Source organism: Microplitis mediator, chromosome 2, assembly GCF_029852145.1.
Source record: "Microplitis mediator isolate UGA2020A chromosome 2, iyMicMedi2.1, whole genome shotgun sequence".
NCBI classification, from domain to species: domain Eukaryota; kingdom Metazoa; phylum Arthropoda; class Insecta; order Hymenoptera; family Braconidae; genus Microplitis; species Microplitis mediator.
In genome coordinates this window covers 24,383,365-24,401,058 of record NC_079970.1, presented here as the reverse complement: position 1 = coordinate 24,401,058, position 17,694 = coordinate 24,383,365, and the positions used below count along the sequence as shown (strand labels likewise).

At 34.6% G+C, this 17,694-nt stretch overlaps 2 protein-coding genes across 3 annotated transcripts; both read left to right on the top strand.

The window, feature by feature from the left end:
- The first annotated feature begins 1,677 nt into the window (after positions 1-1,677).
- On the top strand, positions 1,678-3,058 carry LOC130663246 (uncharacterized). The gene is made up of 4 exons (XM_057462367.1): positions 1,678-2,123; positions 2,185-2,362; positions 2,633-2,789; positions 2,855-3,058. The coding sequence occupies exons 1-4, from the start codon at positions 1,754-1,756 to the stop codon at positions 3,056-3,058; spliced, it is 909 nt and encodes a 302-aa protein (XP_057318350.1). The 5' UTR covers positions 1,678-1,753.
- Positions 3,059-3,590: 532 nt separating this feature from the next.
- LOC130664135 (host cell factor) lies at positions 3,591-15,651 on the top strand. 2 transcript variants are annotated; one of them, XM_057463917.1, is made up of 8 exons: positions 3,591-3,881; positions 3,963-6,126; positions 6,273-6,475; positions 7,005-7,712; positions 7,787-7,932; positions 8,043-11,702; positions 11,782-12,166; positions 12,522-15,651. In XM_057463917.1, the coding sequence occupies exons 3-8, from the start codon at positions 6,316-6,318 to the stop codon at positions 12,635-12,637; spliced, it is 5,175 nt and encodes a 1,724-aa protein (XP_057319900.1). In that variant the 5' UTR covers positions 3,591-3,881; positions 3,963-6,126; positions 6,273-6,315; the 3' UTR covers positions 12,638-15,651. The 2 variants fall into 2 exon arrangements, with proteins under 2 accessions (XP_057319900.1, XP_057319898.1); XM_057463915.1 differs by having other exon boundaries at positions 6,190-6,475.
- The last annotated feature ends 2,043 nt before the right edge of the window (positions 15,652-17,694 follow it).

Sequence of the window (17,694 nt, the reverse complement as noted above, 5' to 3'; positions counted from 1 at the left end):
GCATAATTTTCCGGATCCCTGAGTACGGTGAAATGTCACCGGAATTCCCGATGAATTTGATGTTCCTGGGGATTTGGGAAGAAGACGAGATGAAGGGGACTGACGAAAGTGAGATGAAGGAGATCTGCAGGAACAAGCTGGCGATTTTGATTGGGGAGAGAAGACGTATTGACAAGATATTTCTGACAAAATTGAAGTTATTTGTTCAAGTGCAAAAAAAATTGCTGGCTGAAATTGAGAACAAGTATACGTTTTTGCTCAATAATTCTATTGACAATGTGTCTACTGTTAAACATTTTGCTCCATTTTGTCAAAGAGGATATCTTAATTCTTTGGATTAATTATTTATTAATTCTCCTGAGTACCAGAATAAAAAAAAGGCTACAGAGTTTTTAATCACTTACGTACTATATGAGTACACGTGTACTCAGGAAGATATAAGGTAAGAGACCGGTACGCAATCAGGGCACTAGTACCCGGTTACTCATATATTTGCATATATATATTTACTAAATATATAAAGGATTGATCAGTAGGTCTCTTACTTTATAAATAATTTTATTAATTGACATTTTTTTTATCTAACGTTTTTTGTAAAATTATGTTTATATTCATCATTTATCATAAATTTATCATTCTATCATAAATTCATTAAAATGAATTTAACAACACAAATTATAAAAAATTTTTAAAAAGTTTATATTCAAAATAGAACATTCATGTTTAAAAAAAATAGATTATTTATAACTATAACAATAACAAAGATATATATTGATACAAATATTATTGTAATTTGTTCAATAAAATTTAAAATCGGTTTTAATTTTTCAAAAATTTAAATATATTTTAAAGATTTTTATCGGGAAAAAAAAAAAATTAATTACTTGTTTTTAATTTTCGCTAATTTCAATGAAATATTTTTTATTTAAAAGCCACTTGTATTTGCAAAATACAATTAAACAAAAACTGATTTATGTATTCACATTATTTCATTGCTTTTAATATTTTATATAAAATCATATTCATCATATTTATTTAAAAATTTAATATTTTCTGTACTACGAATTATGCAAAAATTTTTTTTTCACAAATTTATAATTTAAATAAAACATTAATATTTTTAAAAAATACATGTATTTTTGTATAACTCTAACGTTTGAAATCTGTATTCATTTTTATTTCATAACTAAATAAATAAATATTAAAATTTTTTAACTTAAAAAAAAATTTACTCATTTTCTATTTCCTTTATTTCTAATAAAATATTTTTAATTTAAAACTGATAGGGTAGAGGTACCATTTGTGGCCACTGCTCCATTTTTGGACATCTAATAATTATTTTAATTAATGAAAAAGTATCAAATGAAATTTCTAGTTTAATAGCGAGTTAAAAAAATCTTTGAATAAATTTTAAAAATTAATTTTGGCATTGCGTCTTTTACAAATTATTTTATTTAAATTTTTCAAATGTCCAAAAACTACCTCTACCCTATTTGATTTTGAAAAATAGAATATAATAAATGAGAATTTAATTATTAATTTATAGATAAAAATATTTGTTCATAAATCGCGTCATATATTTTGTACAGCAACAACTCATAAATTGACTAATTATTTCTCGAATAATTACGAGTATTCTTCAATGCATCGAATTAAAATATCGCTTCTAATAGTAATCAGTACTCTAACTTATGTCACTAATTAGTCCGTCGAAAAAAAATATCTATCAATTTTTTTATCAAATAAATAAAATATGGGTCAATTTTCCGATCATTTATTTCTTAAAATTTTTAAGCGAATGTCCGTAAGACAACTCATTTTTTTGAAGATCGTACACAAACGTTTCTATGTTTTGATTACTAAATTGCTGAGTAAAAATAAAAATTTATGGAGAGATGCTGCTCAGTCAGATATTTATCGATCAGTTCTCTGTTTGTTTATTAAAAAACTATCGCCTTCAATGCTTGCTGACAATTTTTATCAACTGGATGACGAAAATTTTTGGAAGAAGATTCATTTCATTCGCAACAAATGGGAAGCTTGTGCTTCTCTGGCTGTTGATCATGAGCAAAAGATAGCACAGGATTTACTAGGTGGACATGTGTCTTGCATTGCCACTTGCGGTAATTATTCTTTTTTTAATTAACAACTTCCGATATTAAATTTTTGATTATTTGTATTTAGATAAATATTTAGCCATCGGGACAAAAGAATCTAGAGTAAATGTTTTTAAAGAAAGAGATAATTATCATGATTTCGATGGCAATCGATACGAATTTTTATTCGGAGGACCTGGTAGTGAAGATCAATCAATTGTTAAATTAATTTACTGGTACACAAGTAAAGTATTAATTTTAATTACGTAAATTGCAATTATTTTCAGCATTAATTAGTTGAGTACTTTAATTGGTTTCAGATAAAAAAAATATAATTGTTACGTTGTCGAAAAATAATAATTTGAAATTTTGGAATTTGGTTACCGGGAAAGAATTTCTCAACTTCCAAGAATACTCAGCTAAAAATATATGGTAATTTTAATATTCATAATTTTTATCTTCTAGAATTATTTTACTCACTATCAGTGAGTCATATATTTCATATACATTTTATAAAATGTCTTTGATGGTTTCAGTGCCGGCACAGATGGAAATTTCTATTCCGAATTCAACGGTACTATTTTTTCGTATACATTTAGATTGGGAATATCCATCAAAAGACTACACGAAGCTGATTTTGATCAAGAAAAGGATGAAGATTATCCTGTAGATTTACTATCAGTAGAAAAAAATGTAAATTATTAAATTTATTTTTTATTTTTGCTGCTAAAATTTTTATTGCCATTTTTTTGCTACAGATAAAAGTCATTTGGCCACAAGCTGGGCTTATAAATATTACTAATATTTTGATGCCATTACCAAATGACATTAAAATTGTCACCACAAGTTCTTATTCAATAAAATTACCTGCGAGAGCGACAAAGGCGGAAAATAAAAAATTTTATTTGCTATCTTTGGAAAATTCTAGGAGTATTATTGCAACTTATGGTGAATATTTGTAATTATTTTTTTTTTAATGAACCATTTTTTTTAAATATTTGAATTTTTGCAGATGACTACTTTGCTATCCATCAAGAAAATAATAATTGGCGGGAATTTGATATGTTGGACTGCTTGGGAGGAAAAATAACATTTGTGACTTTACATGGAGACCTTATAATTTTAAATATCCTCAAAGGTTTTTGTTTATCATTTTATTGAGTTACTTCAAATTTTTAGGATGAATTTCAGGTTTAAATAAGAAAATATTTTTTAGTGTCTGGGCAAGCGGTTACGCGGGTGAATGCAGCGAATAGTTTTTTTAGCTGCAAGGACGTGCAAGATTTCTACACAATGCAGTCAAAGGAAATGAGCTTTGGAAATTCAAAAATTTTCAAAGTTGATACGATTGACAACAGAAATTATCCGGCGTTGGCGGTGGCTACGGAAAAATTCGTCGATGTTATTTATTTTCACCCAATGCAGAATTTTTTTTTCTAGTCTAGTTTATAAATTGAGAAAAAATATTTTTAATGTATGAAAAAAATTTAATTTATTACTGTATATAATAAATTAATTAACTGCGATTATTTCAAATAATTATAAATTTTAATTTATGTAATTACTTTAAAAAAGTTTGTTCATGTAATTGGATTTAAATTTCCCTCTCCGGTTACGTCACCCACAAAAACCGCGTGCTTTTATCCCCACCCGGAATTCAATTTGCACAAACGAAAATGATATTTATTTATATTTTTAATTACATATTGTCTTTAGTTTCGTATCTATTTTGTGTACGAGCAATCGAACCGAATTATTCTTTAATTTTTCTTCTCAACAATTATCGTAAGTTTATTTTGGTTTTTTTTTTCGATGAAAATTTAAAAAACTGCCGGTTAAATAATTTGAAAATTTTAAATAATTTAGATAGAAGATGGCAACAATTGAATTAAATCCAAACGAAGAAGAATTATCTGCTGAAGAATTTAGTGCGCTGTGTGAATTAAAATATCTGCGGAAAACTCTATCATTTTTACAGAAACGCGTAAGAAGAAAAGCGCGAATTCAGTACCCGTATTATTTAATGTACGATCAGATAATTGGAAAATTACCGAAATACGCTGAGCAGTCATCTGAATTTCCGGTCCATCTCCAGTTTGAAGGAATTTGGGAGGATCCAGACGATTCCCGTGACCGGAATACGATGCACCCTGTTCAGTATTACAAGAAAAAAATTCGCTCTCTTGAAGAGCAGTATATTTCAAAACTCGACAAATTGATGGACGATCAAGGCCAGCTTGCCAATGAAGTAAAAAAGGCTCTTCGTGTTGAAAAAGCCAAAGAAAACAGTTTTCTAAGAAAAGTTTCATTTGACAATTCCTGGATGGTCAAACTTTCCGCGAAAAACAAAACTTCCGGGTTTCTCGATGATCTTGATTGACCTCCGATTTATGCTCGCGAATCGATTGCCAAAATCGAACTTTCCTGATATGTATTACAGTCATACGTTATTTTTATTTATAAATATCGCTAATTAGTCATGTCATAACTATACTCTATTTATTTATTTATTTAAATAGCCGACAATAAAATCATCTTGCTATCAAACTTCTATTATTTTTCTAATCATATTACTCATATATTTAATTAATAAGTAATAAAATTATTTATAATACTTCCGGTAATATTTTAAAATCGCAGTAACGGAGTTTGAATTTTCGCGCCCGATTCAAAATTCAAAATATTTGAATTTTTAAACTTCTTATCATTAAATTAAAACAAATGAATAAATTATTTAATTTAAATGTTTAATTACAAAAAAATTGTTTAATTAAAAAAAAAATTGGAGTTTCCATCAACGGGGAAGATTGACTCTGGTCCAGTTTCTATGTCGATTTTATCAGCAGCCTTCAATTGCGCTGTACTTTTATTGTTTGTAAAAATTTCTAATTATAAATTACAAATAAAAATTATTAAACAAAACTTAAAACAATTTAAAAAAACAAAAAAAAATTGTTTAGTTGCAGTAAAAAATTCCCTAGAAAATTTAAAAATTTTTCCATCTGACAGTTGGCGAACTCTGGTTGTATTACAGACGCGTGCAATGGTGGATGGGTTTAGTGTAGGCATTGTCCTAAAATATATGCACTTAAGTAATTAATAAACAATACCCGTGTTTTAATTAACCCATCAATTCTCATCGTCTCCAAGTAATATTAGCCCGCCAAACTTCCAGTCCATTTAAATAAATTTACAAATTATCATCATAACAGTGCGCGCGAAAAATTCAGCCGATTGTATGTGTGTGTATTGTGTCGAGTTTTCATCACAACTCCGTCACTTTAACCTAAAGATTTTAATTTGCCAAAAAAAAAAAAAATTTTATTATTACTGTCAAAATAATAAATTTGAATTATTTTTTTTTCCCGCGGGAATTTGAATTATTTTAAAAAGTTTAAATAAATAAAAATTGAAGTTTAAAACAATTGAATAAAAAAAAGAGTGAAAGCCGACACAGGAGACAGTGTCAGCAACTGTCTTACCAGTGCAGTAAACATTACGCATTCAAAGTAACTTGCTGGTGTACGTATACGTGTTGCACATCATCGTCGTCGCGGTGTTTAGTCGTCTGTGTCGTGCTGTGTGTGTAGTTTTGTTACAAGGTCTGTCTTCTTTCTCGGCACACTACACCCGCGTAGCGGAAAGTTGAGAAAAGATATCATATATGTATATATATGTATATACATATAATATAGACATATACATTTAAATAGGAGACGGACAAGAGGGCCCCCGCGAGGGTTGCGTTCACGGTAGAACCCGCGCGCGTATTTATCACGCTCTGAATTAAAGTCAAATAAATAAACTCCAGGTGTTACTTTTGGTACCCAAACAACGTGGAGGCAATTAATAGATTTTGTTGGTCAGCAAATGGGACGTGTAATGGTGGTCAGTAATTGTTGGAGCCAGTAGCAGTGTAATAAAACGTCGGGTGGCTGAAAACGCCGGGAAGGTTAGTTGGGATAACCCGAGGCCAGGGCAGTATAACATCAGACTCTAGATGGTGTGCAGTCGTTGAAATTTTTTAACTGTGAGTTTTGGTTGCAATAGGAGTTTTTTTTGGTTAAAAAATAATAGATAAATATAATTTCAGTGACTGGGTGATTTGAAATAACTCGGGTGAGATAAATATAAATAATAAGTGTGTAAATAATAACTCGGGCCGTATGCTCGTAGGGTAATACGGTGTTATGAAAAAATGATGTGATCGACGGTCATCATGGCGGCACCCATGTTAAAGTGGAAACGGATCTCAAATCCAAGCGGACCTCAACCAAGACCTCGTCATGGACACCGTGCGGTTGCTATCAAAGACCTCATGGTTGTATTCGGCGGAGGGAATGAGGGTATCGTCGATGAACTTCATGTTTACAATACAGGTGACTATTTATTAGTTTTTATTTTACTACAGCCAGAGTGTTGCTGCGTCTATCACCCGTGCGCGCCGTTTCCGCGATCCAATATGGCCGCACGCTGCAACATCATGATCACCGGCCGGAGTTGATAGTAAACAGGGAATGTTTGGTTCTCGGGGGGCTGCTGGACCCGCTGATGGCCAGTGGGAATGATAATCATGGGGGTTTCAAATTATTTCCTGGAGGTCTTGCTGGTCTGGACAAGATAAATCTCCTCTGAAGGTTGGGTAATCTGACATTTTTCCCGTGTATACGCGCGCGGGAGCGGCCATTGCTGTCCACTTCCCCCACTCAGAGATATTTCCCATGAATCAGTGCTGGCTTACGTCCTGCGTCTCTCCCGTCTCTCCCCAGTTGGTCTGTCGTTGTGTTACCTTGATGTCCGCGACGAAACACGGCTAAGTTCAGGTTGATGCACCCGCATGCGCGTACTGTAGGCGCGCACTTTGACTGTAACTTTGAAATGTTTATTTTACTTTATTTTTTGTTTCAGCAACAAATCAATGGTTCGTACCATCAACAAAGGGAGACATCCCACCGGGATGCGCTGCCTACGGATTCGTCGTGGATGGCACGCGGATCCTCGTCTTCGGAGGTATGGTAGAGTACGGAAAGTACTCGAATGAATTATATGAACTGCAAGCAAGTCGGTGGGAGTGGAAGAGACTGAAACCAAAGTCCCCGAAAGATGACTCGCCACCTTGTCCAAGACTTGGACACAGTTTTACGTTGATCGGGAACAAAGTTTTCCTGTTCGGAGGTCTCGCCAATGACAGCGACGACCCCAAAAATAATATACCGAGGTACTTAAATGACTTGTATACTTTGGAGCTGCTACCGAATGGACAGACTGCGTGGGAAGTCCCCAAGACATATGGGCCCTCACCCCCACCGAGAGAGTCACACACCGGAGTGGCCTACACTGATCGCACCACGGGCAAATCATGCCTGGTAATTTACGGAGGAATGAGCGGATGTCGTCTGGGTGACCTCTGGTTCCTGGACGTCGACTCGATGACCTGGAACAAGCCCATCGTACATGGACCCACTCCGTTACCGCGGTCACTCCACACCGCCACTCTTATCAACCACAAGATGTACGTGTTTGGTGGCTGGGTGCCGCTCGTTGTCGACGATGTTAAAGTTGCGACGCACGAGAAAGAGTGGAAGTGCACGAGTACTCTGGCCTGCTTAAATCTAGGTTCATTTATATTTATATTTTATTTTAATTTATACAAGTATCAGTATTGTATTTTAATTATATATTATTTATAGAAACGCTGACTTGGGAACAATTGACCGTTGACTCGTCGGAAGAAAACGTTCCGCGAGCACGAGCTGGGCACTGTGCAGTAGGAATTCACAGCAGACTTTACGTCTGGTCAGGCCGCGATGGCTACCGCAAAGCATGGAACAACCAGGTTAGCGTTAGTCTTTCATCAAATGAAAGCGCTTTTATGTTTTTTATGGAAATGACTTCAATAAAATTTAATCCTACATTTTTTTTTTTTTTTTTTTAAATCATGACCAGGTGTGCTGTAAAGACTTGTGGTTCTTGGAAGTCAGTAAACCTCCGGCGCCATCGCGAGTCCAGTTGGTGCGCGCGTCAACGAATTCTCTTGAAGTAAACTGGACCCCGACGCCGTCAGCTCAATATTATATACTACAAATACAGAAGTACGATATGCCACCAGCTACTGGATCATTCCCAGCAGCATCAACGCCGGCAGCAATAACTCCAGCTCCAACGGCTGCCACTACTTCCGCGCCTACTGCGACACCCGCGTCTGCTGCAGCATCAACTCCCGTTGCTGTGCATACCCCTGCCCCTGTATCAGCTCCAATTTTACCACCAGCACCGACTCCGGCTCCTGTACCAGTCGCGGCACCTGTTTCTCAGCCACCACCGGTAGTGACACCAGTTCCCACTCCAGTTATTCCATCGCCCGTGGTCACCAGTGTGACTCCAGTGGCCGCGGCAGTGCCAAGTCCTCGTCCTGCAGTCGTTCAGAGTCAAATACGTCTCCAGGCTCCAGTTCAAAGCGCAGCGCCTCGACCCATCACAACCCCAATCGTCAAAACGACGACTCCACTGAGTCCACGAGTTGCGACTGGCAACGTCATCAGAATTCGATCGCCTCTGGTCACTTCAGTGGCTGCTCCGGTTTTGCAAACTGTTGATCAGACGCCAGTTTCAACTGTCACCACAACAGCTGGACAATCGCCCGCGGCTATGTCAGGTATCGCTGCACTGGCCGCGGCCGCAGCAGCGACACCCAAAATTAACATGAACAATGTAACAAGTAATATAGTTTCGCCAAATCCTACTAATACCGTAAGAATGAAGGCCATGCAACCAGGACAGCAGATACGTTTTGCCGCTCCAGGGTCCACTGTCCTCCGTGCGGCCTCTCCGCAACACAGCAAGCAAATAATTCTCCAGAAATCTGGCCAGAATATCGCCGGACAACCGCAGATTGTCCATTTATTGAAAACTGCTGGAGGTGTGATGACAACTGGACCCAAAGTAAATTTAATTCCTGGTAAAGCTGTCCAGACCATCGGAGGCAAAACTATCAATCAAGGCCCTACAATCTTGCGACTCGTTAATCCTAATACTGTTGCTGGGTCCAAGATCCTCACGTCTATGAAAGGATCTAATTTAGTGACAATGAGCAAAGGTCAAGGTATAGCTGGCAAACAGACGATCATGATCACCAAACCTGGTGGCAATGGCGGTATCGTTGGTAGAACAAATCAAATAATTGTCGTTACAACGGGATCAGGGTTGAGGACCGTTCAAGCTGTGACGACGTCACAAGCTGGTCAAGGTGGAACGATATCTACACCAATGAATGTCCTACCGATCTCGGCGGGTAATCATGTCACTAATCAGCAGGGAGTAAAGATGATTGTCGTTTCTTCAGGTGCTATGGTAGGGGGTACTGGTGGAAAACCCATCACGATAACAGTACCAGGACATGGAGGTGTTCCAAAGACCGTGACAATAACCAAAGGTGGTCAGCAAGCGATATTCAATCCGGCCAAGACTCAGATCGTTACGAGCTCGCAGTTCCAGAAAGCCCAAGATGGTACCGGCAAACCCTTGACATTACAGATGTCTGGTGGCATTGGCGGTAAAACAGTCACTCTGGTACCAACTAGTAGTTCAATTGTCAGTACTATGGCTGCTGGTGATGCATTCGATACGAGTAAAATGCTTTTCGTGCCACAAAAACAGCCGTCAGCGTCACTGGCATCAACTTCCGATGGTCCGGCGACGACTGATGCGGCTCTGGCTGCTCTTGCTGCTGAAGCTGGACTGATTGATCCGGTTCAGGAGTCATCGGGGCTTAATTTTATGGTGAACGATGACGCAGGAGCTGATGAGAAGGCCGAGGACAGTTGCAATGGCAACGAAGCAACAACGACTGCTGCTTTGGTCTCACAGCTGACTGCCGGCGAGGCGATGCAAGTTGACGGCGACGGGAACTTTGTAATTCCTCAGGTAGACGGACCTGGTGATATTTTTTCATCTGATGACGAAGACACTCCGGAAGCTGATGAGGAACCAGCAGTCGAGCAGTCTGCAGATGCTGCTCCCTCGCCGCAACCTGAAGCTCAAGAAAGTCAAGAAATGGAACAAGATGTTGATCCAGCTATCACTGAAGACGCACCCCAAGTTGAAGAAGCAGCTGAAGTGAAAGAAGAGACAACTGTGTCGGAAAAAAATCCTGACACTGAACAAGAAGAAACAGATGCTGCTTCTGCCAGTGAGACACCAATGGAAGCAAGTGAACCTGACTTACCTTCTGAAAGTGACATGCAGATTGTCAGCAATGCGCCTTCCGAGTCATCACTTAAGTCTGAGTTGTCCGAATCCACTCAGCCAGCTGAGTCGATAGAGGGAGCTATCAAGAATGAATCTGCTGATGATAAACTTGAAGCTGAGGCTGAAGACAAGCACAATCTTGATGACCCAGAGACTCCACAAGAGTCGGATAGTAAATCTGATACTCTTGCCACAGCAGTAGCAGCAGCCACAGCCGTTACAGGAACTGAGGAAAAAGAAAAAGATAATGACTCTGATGGTGATAACGAATTCGAGAATCTCAATGCCGCGATACAGCAAGAAATGAGCAAAGCTATGGACACTGAGAGTTCATTGATGTCTGTTAAGTCTGAACCAGAAGTTCCGATGGACGTTGATGAGCCCATCATCAAAGTCGAGTCTGAAGCAACCCCAGCTCCAGTAACTGCTGTCCCATCACCAGTAGCATCAGTCGCCTCACCAATTGCCGCTGCTCCATCACCACCAGCTGCAGTTTCGTCATCACCAGCCCCAGTTCCATCACCACCAGCTCCAGTAGCGTCACCGTTAGCCCCAGCAGCGTCACCGTTGGCTCCAGTAGAGTCACCGTTAGCTCCAGTAGCGTCACCGCTGGCTTCAGCTGCATCACCAGCTGCTGCAGTCGCGTCACCATTAGCTCCGGTTGCATCACCAGTAGCTACAGCTGCATCACCATCACCAGCAGCTCGAGTCGCGTCTCCCGTAGCTCCAGTACCATCTCCAGTAGCCCCAGTTGCTTCGCCCGTAGCTCCCGTACCATCACCAGTAGTCGCAGCGGCATCACCGATACCTTCACCTTCACCAGTGAGGCAAATAAAATCCGAAGCTATCGACCAGCCTGCAAAAGAACAAACTCCACCTCCAGTTACTGCCGTTACAAACGGGCGTGCAGCTGAGCCAGAAGCCAATGAATTACCACACAAAGTAAATGCTGCAAGTCCAGTTGATCCTATTCCTGTAGCAGCAATAAAACAGGAAGCGTTTGTTAAGAAGGAGGCACCTAAAGTTGAAAAAGAAAACAACTCAAGGGAAGCTGATGACTCGACAGCATTGACGACTCTCGCAACCGCAGCACTAGGATCAGCAGAGCAACCTGTAAAAGTTAAAGCAGAACTTACCGAAGAAGAAAAGAAGGACTTGGATTGGTACGATGTTGGTGTAATAAAAGGCACTACCTTCGTTGTGCAAAATTATTATCTACCTGGTGATCAACCACTCGACATGTCGTTACCCCTCGCGGATATTTTCAAAGATAGGGTCAAAGTTAACTTGGAGTCTGGTACTGCGTATAAGTTCCGCGTCGCTGCGGTCAACAGCTGCGGAAGGAGTCCCTGGAGTGAGGTAAATATCAAACTTTGTCTCAATTTTTCTATCAAAATTTTTTTACCAAACAAATAAACTAATCGATTTTTGGTTACAGGTATCAGCATTCAAAACGTGCCTGCCGGGTTACCCGGGTGCCCCAAGCGCAATAAAGATTTCAAAGTCCGCGGAAGGTGCTCAGCTCTCTTGGGAGCCCCCTCCCAGCAACCTCGGGCCCATTCTCGAGTACTCGGTCTACCTGGCGGTAAGAAGTGCCAGCGCAGTATCGAACAATGCAGGCGAGGCTTCCACCGTATCGACACAGGCGAACCAGTTGGCCTTCATTCGCGTCTACTGCGGACCCACCAATTCCTGTTCAGTCCCCAACAGTTCCCTGAGCGCCGCTCACATGGACGTCACAACCAAACCCGCGATTATATTCAGAATAGCTGCGAGAAATGACAAAGGATACGGACCAGCTACTCAAGTCAGGTGGCTACAAGGTAAATATCAGTCAACTAAATAAATAATTCATATAAATTTTATGGTTACGTAACAAATGATCCGAAGACAATTGATCCGCGACAATTGATCCTTGCAACGATTGATCCGTCGATAAAATGGGTGTAGCATGAAAAATTACGCCCTTTTTTCACTAATTTTGTGTGCGTGTAACATAAAAAATATACTCACACACAAATTAGTGATAAAAGGGCGTAATTTTTCATGTTACACGTATTTTAACGACGGATCAATCGTCGCAAGGATCAATTGTCCTCGGATCATCGGTCGTGTCACCAAATTTTATTTATCATCAATGAGGAATTAATTAAAAAATGTGTTTATTATTAATTGCAGATCCCGCGACGGCGGTTAAAAGTAATCCACAGATTAAGAGACAAGTAGGTAGTGATGCCCGTTCAGTAGCTAATTCTCCATTGAAAAAATTAAAGCAAGATGACAATTACTCGTGAGTCTGTTCTTTCACTAAGTACAACAATGTGGGATCATCCACACACTAGGCCCATTTAATTAACAAATATAAATAAAAATATGACCCCCATATTGAAAGTTACTAATTTTCGGTCATACGTTACGATGACGAGTAATCGCGTAAATAATTAAATGTGATTAAATTATTAAAACTTTAATTCGATAGACTTCATATGTATGGGCGACTTGAGTAATTAATTATTATTACTAATAAAATAATGAGGTACACCTTCGTGTTCGTCTTGCATTACTCGGTCTCAGCCTCAATATTTTTTCTCCATTTTACTAAACAGTTAATTAATTTTTTTACTCCGTTAAAACTTTTTCAATATCGTTAACCAGCGTTAATTTTTTGACAATTCATCAGTTAGTTTATTTTAATGTTCGCAAGCAATTTTTTTATTTTTCCTTTCGTTGATTAATCAATTAATTAATTAATTTATTTATTATTTTTTTTTTTACTCGGGGGATAATTGGATAATTTTTTAAATATTCAACAATATTTTTTAAATGAATTTATATTTAAATAAATATCACAATGGGTCGATTATTTGTGGATTTAATTAGCATGTAATGAGCTCATACTCACTGGTAATTTTTGACAGATGCAATGACGGTGCTATCGTTTCGATAAAATCGTACTCGTTTCATAAACGATAAATAGTAAAAAAAAAAAAAAAATTAAAATACAAAAAAAAAATAATAATAAATAAATAAAATGAATACTAACAAACATCATATAGGAAATAAAATAAAATAACAATGAAGTTAAAATAGTAACGATTAACATTTAGAAAGAAAAAGAAGTAAAAAAAAAAAAATGGTAACAAGACGTTGTGGCGTTATTTTTGTACCGACTCCATACATTACAATCCCAATTGATCAAAGCACTTTAAGCTAAAAAATAAATAAACCAATTAAACAATAACACAAATCAATGACAAATATAATCACGTAACACCAGAAAATAATTATAATGAATGCAGAATTAATATCAATGTATGTAAGAATTATTTTATTATTATTATTAATTAATAAATTAATTAATGAATGAATTAATATTATATTATTATTTTTTGTCGGTGGTTATGTAAAATAATCTGTAAAGTTATATGTATTTTATGTAGCGCCGACCTATCGAAATTTTAATTTTCACAAATAAACAAATTATTATTATTAATTAATTATTATTATTATTTTTATTTTTATTGATAAAATACGATCTAGAGTTTTAAAAACTTAAATATGACAGCGTGATTAGTCCGTCGATTATAACTTAAGCGAGTGGGAAAAAAGCATAATAATAAATAAAATAAAATAAAATAAAATAAAATAAAAAAGGTCTAAATGATTAATTTTTATTCTTCCAGCGATAATTTAATTAATTTTACATTTTATTTAAGTTTTTTTTGCCGTAATTAACTTCCAATGCACAAGTATGCAATTACTGATGGGAAATTTTTTTTTGGGTCAGCACATCACGAAATATTAACCAGCTCAACTTATCATCAAACGAATCATAGAGTAATAAAATAGTTTAAATAAATATTATTTATGAGTAATGGCCTTATGCTAATTATTATTATTACAATTAATGTACACTGTGGGATTTAAAGTGCCTAGGACATTTAATAATTTTTAAAAATTCATGTAGAAATTTCGATTTTTTTTTTATTTCATAAAATTGATTACTTTTTTTGACAGTTTTTTTATTTAAAAAATGCTGCTTGGAGGATGTTTTAAAATAAAATGAATAATTTTGATAATTACGCTCGGAATTTTATTTATATTTATATTTATATATATTTGTATCGCGTAATTAAATGTGTGATTATATAAAACCAAGTGTGTCCACAGAGTTAATGAGAGTATTTGATAACTGTAATAAATAAGTATAAGATTTTTAAATTGGAACAAAGTTTAAGTAAAAATATAAATAAAAATAAATTATAAGATTGCAGAGAGCGAAAAAAAACTTTTCTGTAAATTGATCGCTTGGTAAAATCAAAACTTCAATTTTTAATGCGAGCATTAATTTATGGAGACTGTTTTTATTGTCTGCAATTATAATAGTATTTAGTATAAGATCTTAATTAATTAATTAATAATAATAATAATAATAATAATAATAATAATTATGCTTGAATAAATTTCAGTAGTTCTTCATAATAATGGAGATAGACTGACTCTATACTGCTAGGAACTGAATTTTGTATATAAAAGAAGAGTTTAATTATTAATTACTCGTGTCTAACACGTCGATAGATTATTTTTTACAATCTATCATTTTTTTTTGTATAAAAAAAAAAAAATAAAAAAAGTATGAGTAATTTAGTGATAAAAAAATATGTGAATTAAAAGAAAATAATTGAAATTTATAATTAAAAGTAACAAACAATCTCGATGGACACAACTTGTATATTTAAAATTATCTAACGGCTACTGATAAATATATAAATTTAAAATAATAATTATAATAAATGAGTGGGCGCGTGATTGTGTAAATTTCGATCGGTTTTCACAACTGATTTACTTTCTGGATAATTTGAGTTTGATAATTAATACTAAATACTTTATTTGGTTTTATATTATGATTGACAAGGAGTTTTAGTTTTATTTTTATTTCAATGTCACAACGCATATTAATTAATTACGTATTAAGATTTAAATTTATTTGTTTCCTTGAAGATGCAGGAGCTGGCGACTATTTATAAGATTTGTTTATGCTGATTAAAATAAAATATATATATATAAATAAATATATAATAATAATGATAATATACATATGCATATAGATGAAATGAAGAAATAAAAAAAGCATTTCCCTCGGTTAAGTTATAGTGGCTCACACTTTTCACCATCGACAGTAAATTTAAAAAAAAAAAACAAAAAAAAAAAAATAATAATTATAGATTCTCTTCTATTATACAGCGTTAAGTAAATACATTATATAAATATTAATAAATATATATTATATAATAAAGATTAAAAAATAAACGTCAATTTTTAATTGAAATATTTATTCACCTTTTTTTTCCGAATCCTTAATATTTAAATTTTAGTCAACTTAAATTATGTAGTTTTTTATTTCTTATTTAATTTTTAAATTTTATGAAAGTAAAAAAATTGTTAATTCCAAACCATACTCTGAGGACTTAAGATCATAAATAAGTTGATATTTAATTACTATTTAGCGCAACGTTTCAGAATTTATTATTCTTTCTTTAGGCGTCTGTGGAAACGACACAAATAAAAGTAAAGAAAACAATACATTTGATTTTAACAGTTCAATAATACATGCCATAGATATATCACGTATCAATCATGTCAAAATCTAGTGTTTGCTGTAAAAAAATTATTATTTTTTATTAATTATTAGTAAGATAAAAATTAATGGAATTAAAATTTCCAAATTACAAAATCTTGGTGTCGCGACTAAATATCACGAAAAAATATCATGTAAGAAAATGTCATTACGTCTAATTATCATCTATTGGAATATCATGCGTCTGAATTTCGTAGCGTATCAATATCATGCGTAAAAAAATCATTTATATCTGCAGTAAAAAAAAAATAAATATGAGGTGTCGCGACTAAATATCACGGAAAAATATCAATACCAAAATATCATGTAAGAAAATGTAATTACGTCTAATTATCATCTATCGGAATATCATGTGTCCGAATTTTGTAGCGTATCAATATCATGCGTAAAAAAATCGTTTATATCTGCAGTAAAAAAAAAATAAATATGAGGTATGGCGACTAAATATCACGGAAAAATATCAATACCAAAATATCATGTAAGAAAATGTCATTACGTCTAATTATCATCTATCGGAATATCATGCGTCTGAATTTCGTAGCGTATCAATATCATGCGTAAAAAAATCATTTATATCTGCAGTAAAAAAAAAATAAATATGAGGTGTCGCGACTAAATATCACGGAAAAATATCAATACCAAAATATCATGTAAGACAATGTCATTACGTCTAATTATCATCTATCGGAATATCATGCGTAAAAAAATCATTTAAATTTACAGTGGAAAAAATAAATATGAGGTGTCGCGACTAAATATCACGGAAAAATATCAATGCCAAAATATTTATTTATTTATTTATTTATTTATTTATTTACGCTTTCAGCAATTTTCAAATTTTCATATTTCATTTGCGTTATCCAGTGCGAATAAACAAAAATAAATTACAATACATAACAGATGAACTTTAGGAATAAATTACTAAAAAAAATAACAAAGTATTTGAGTTAACTAATTATTCTCAATTTTTGGCTTCAGCTTTCACTCTGGTTTCCATTTCCACTCGAATTGACTTTTCGAATGAATTAAGAGATCCACCAAAGAAATTTACAGTTTTTGAGTATTCATTTAGTCCAAATATTCTCTTCCTGGATTCGTTTTGTATAAATTTGGAGTATGTTACTTCTAAAAGTCTATTTTCCCTCAGATTCTTATTCGTAATTTCGAACTTGATATCTGACAATATCTCTGGAGAATCAATCATATTGTTTACTGCCTTGAAAAAAAGGTTAAATCTGTTAGTACATCTTTCGGATAATTTCATGATCTCCATACTGGTTTTCACATCTTCAGCCTTCATCACTACACCTTTTGCTTTAATATCAATGTAAGATTTCCATAAAATATCATGTAAGAAAATGTTATTACATCTAATTATCATTTACCAGAATATCATGCGTCCATATTTGAATAAATGACAACCAGACGTGTGATGAGTTATCGTATGATATTTTGACTCATATTTAGACATGAAAACAAGATATTGATTTTAAAAAAAAATTTATAAAGAAAGGATGCTTCGATTTATATCTAAAAATAAATCTTTTTATTTAATTCAACCGTAGAGTCGCGTAGTACTCTTGTAGAATTAATAACGACCGGTTACGTTGTGCAAGCAGAGAACTAGTGTAGGACTACAGTACACTAGTATTATATAGGGAAGTGTATAAAAAGGAACAGCTCCAAGTAGTCAATGCAGTAAATGCGGTTCAG

What these genes read in the sequence shown, in the direction of transcription:
- LOC130663246 (XM_057462367.1), top strand. Translation starts at nt 1,754, where the DNA reads ATGGGTCAATTTTCCGATCATTTATTTCTTAAAATTTTTAAGCGAATG. An exon ending in GTCTTGCATTGCCACTTGCG is followed by an intron (nt 2,124 to 2,184) that starts GTAATTATTCTT and finishes ATTTGTATTTAG; the next exon opens with ATAAATATTTAGCCATCGGG. An exon ending in AAAGTATTAATTTTAATTAC is followed by an intron (nt 2,363 to 2,632) that starts GTAAATTGCAAT and finishes TGATGGTTTCAG; the next exon opens with TGCCGGCACAGATGGAAATT.
- LOC130664135 (XM_057463917.1), top strand. Translation starts at nt 6,316, where the DNA reads ATGGCGGCACCCATGTTAAAGTGGAAACGGATCTCAAATCCAAGCGGA. An exon ending in TCTGGCCTGCTTAAATCTAG is followed by an intron (nt 7,713 to 7,786) that starts GTTCATTTATAT and finishes TATTATTTATAG; the next exon opens with AAACGCTGACTTGGGAACAA. An exon ending in TCAAGTCAGGTGGCTACAAG is followed by an intron (nt 12,167 to 12,521) that starts GTAAATATCAGT and finishes TATTAATTGCAG; the next exon opens with ATCCCGCGACGGCGGTTAAA.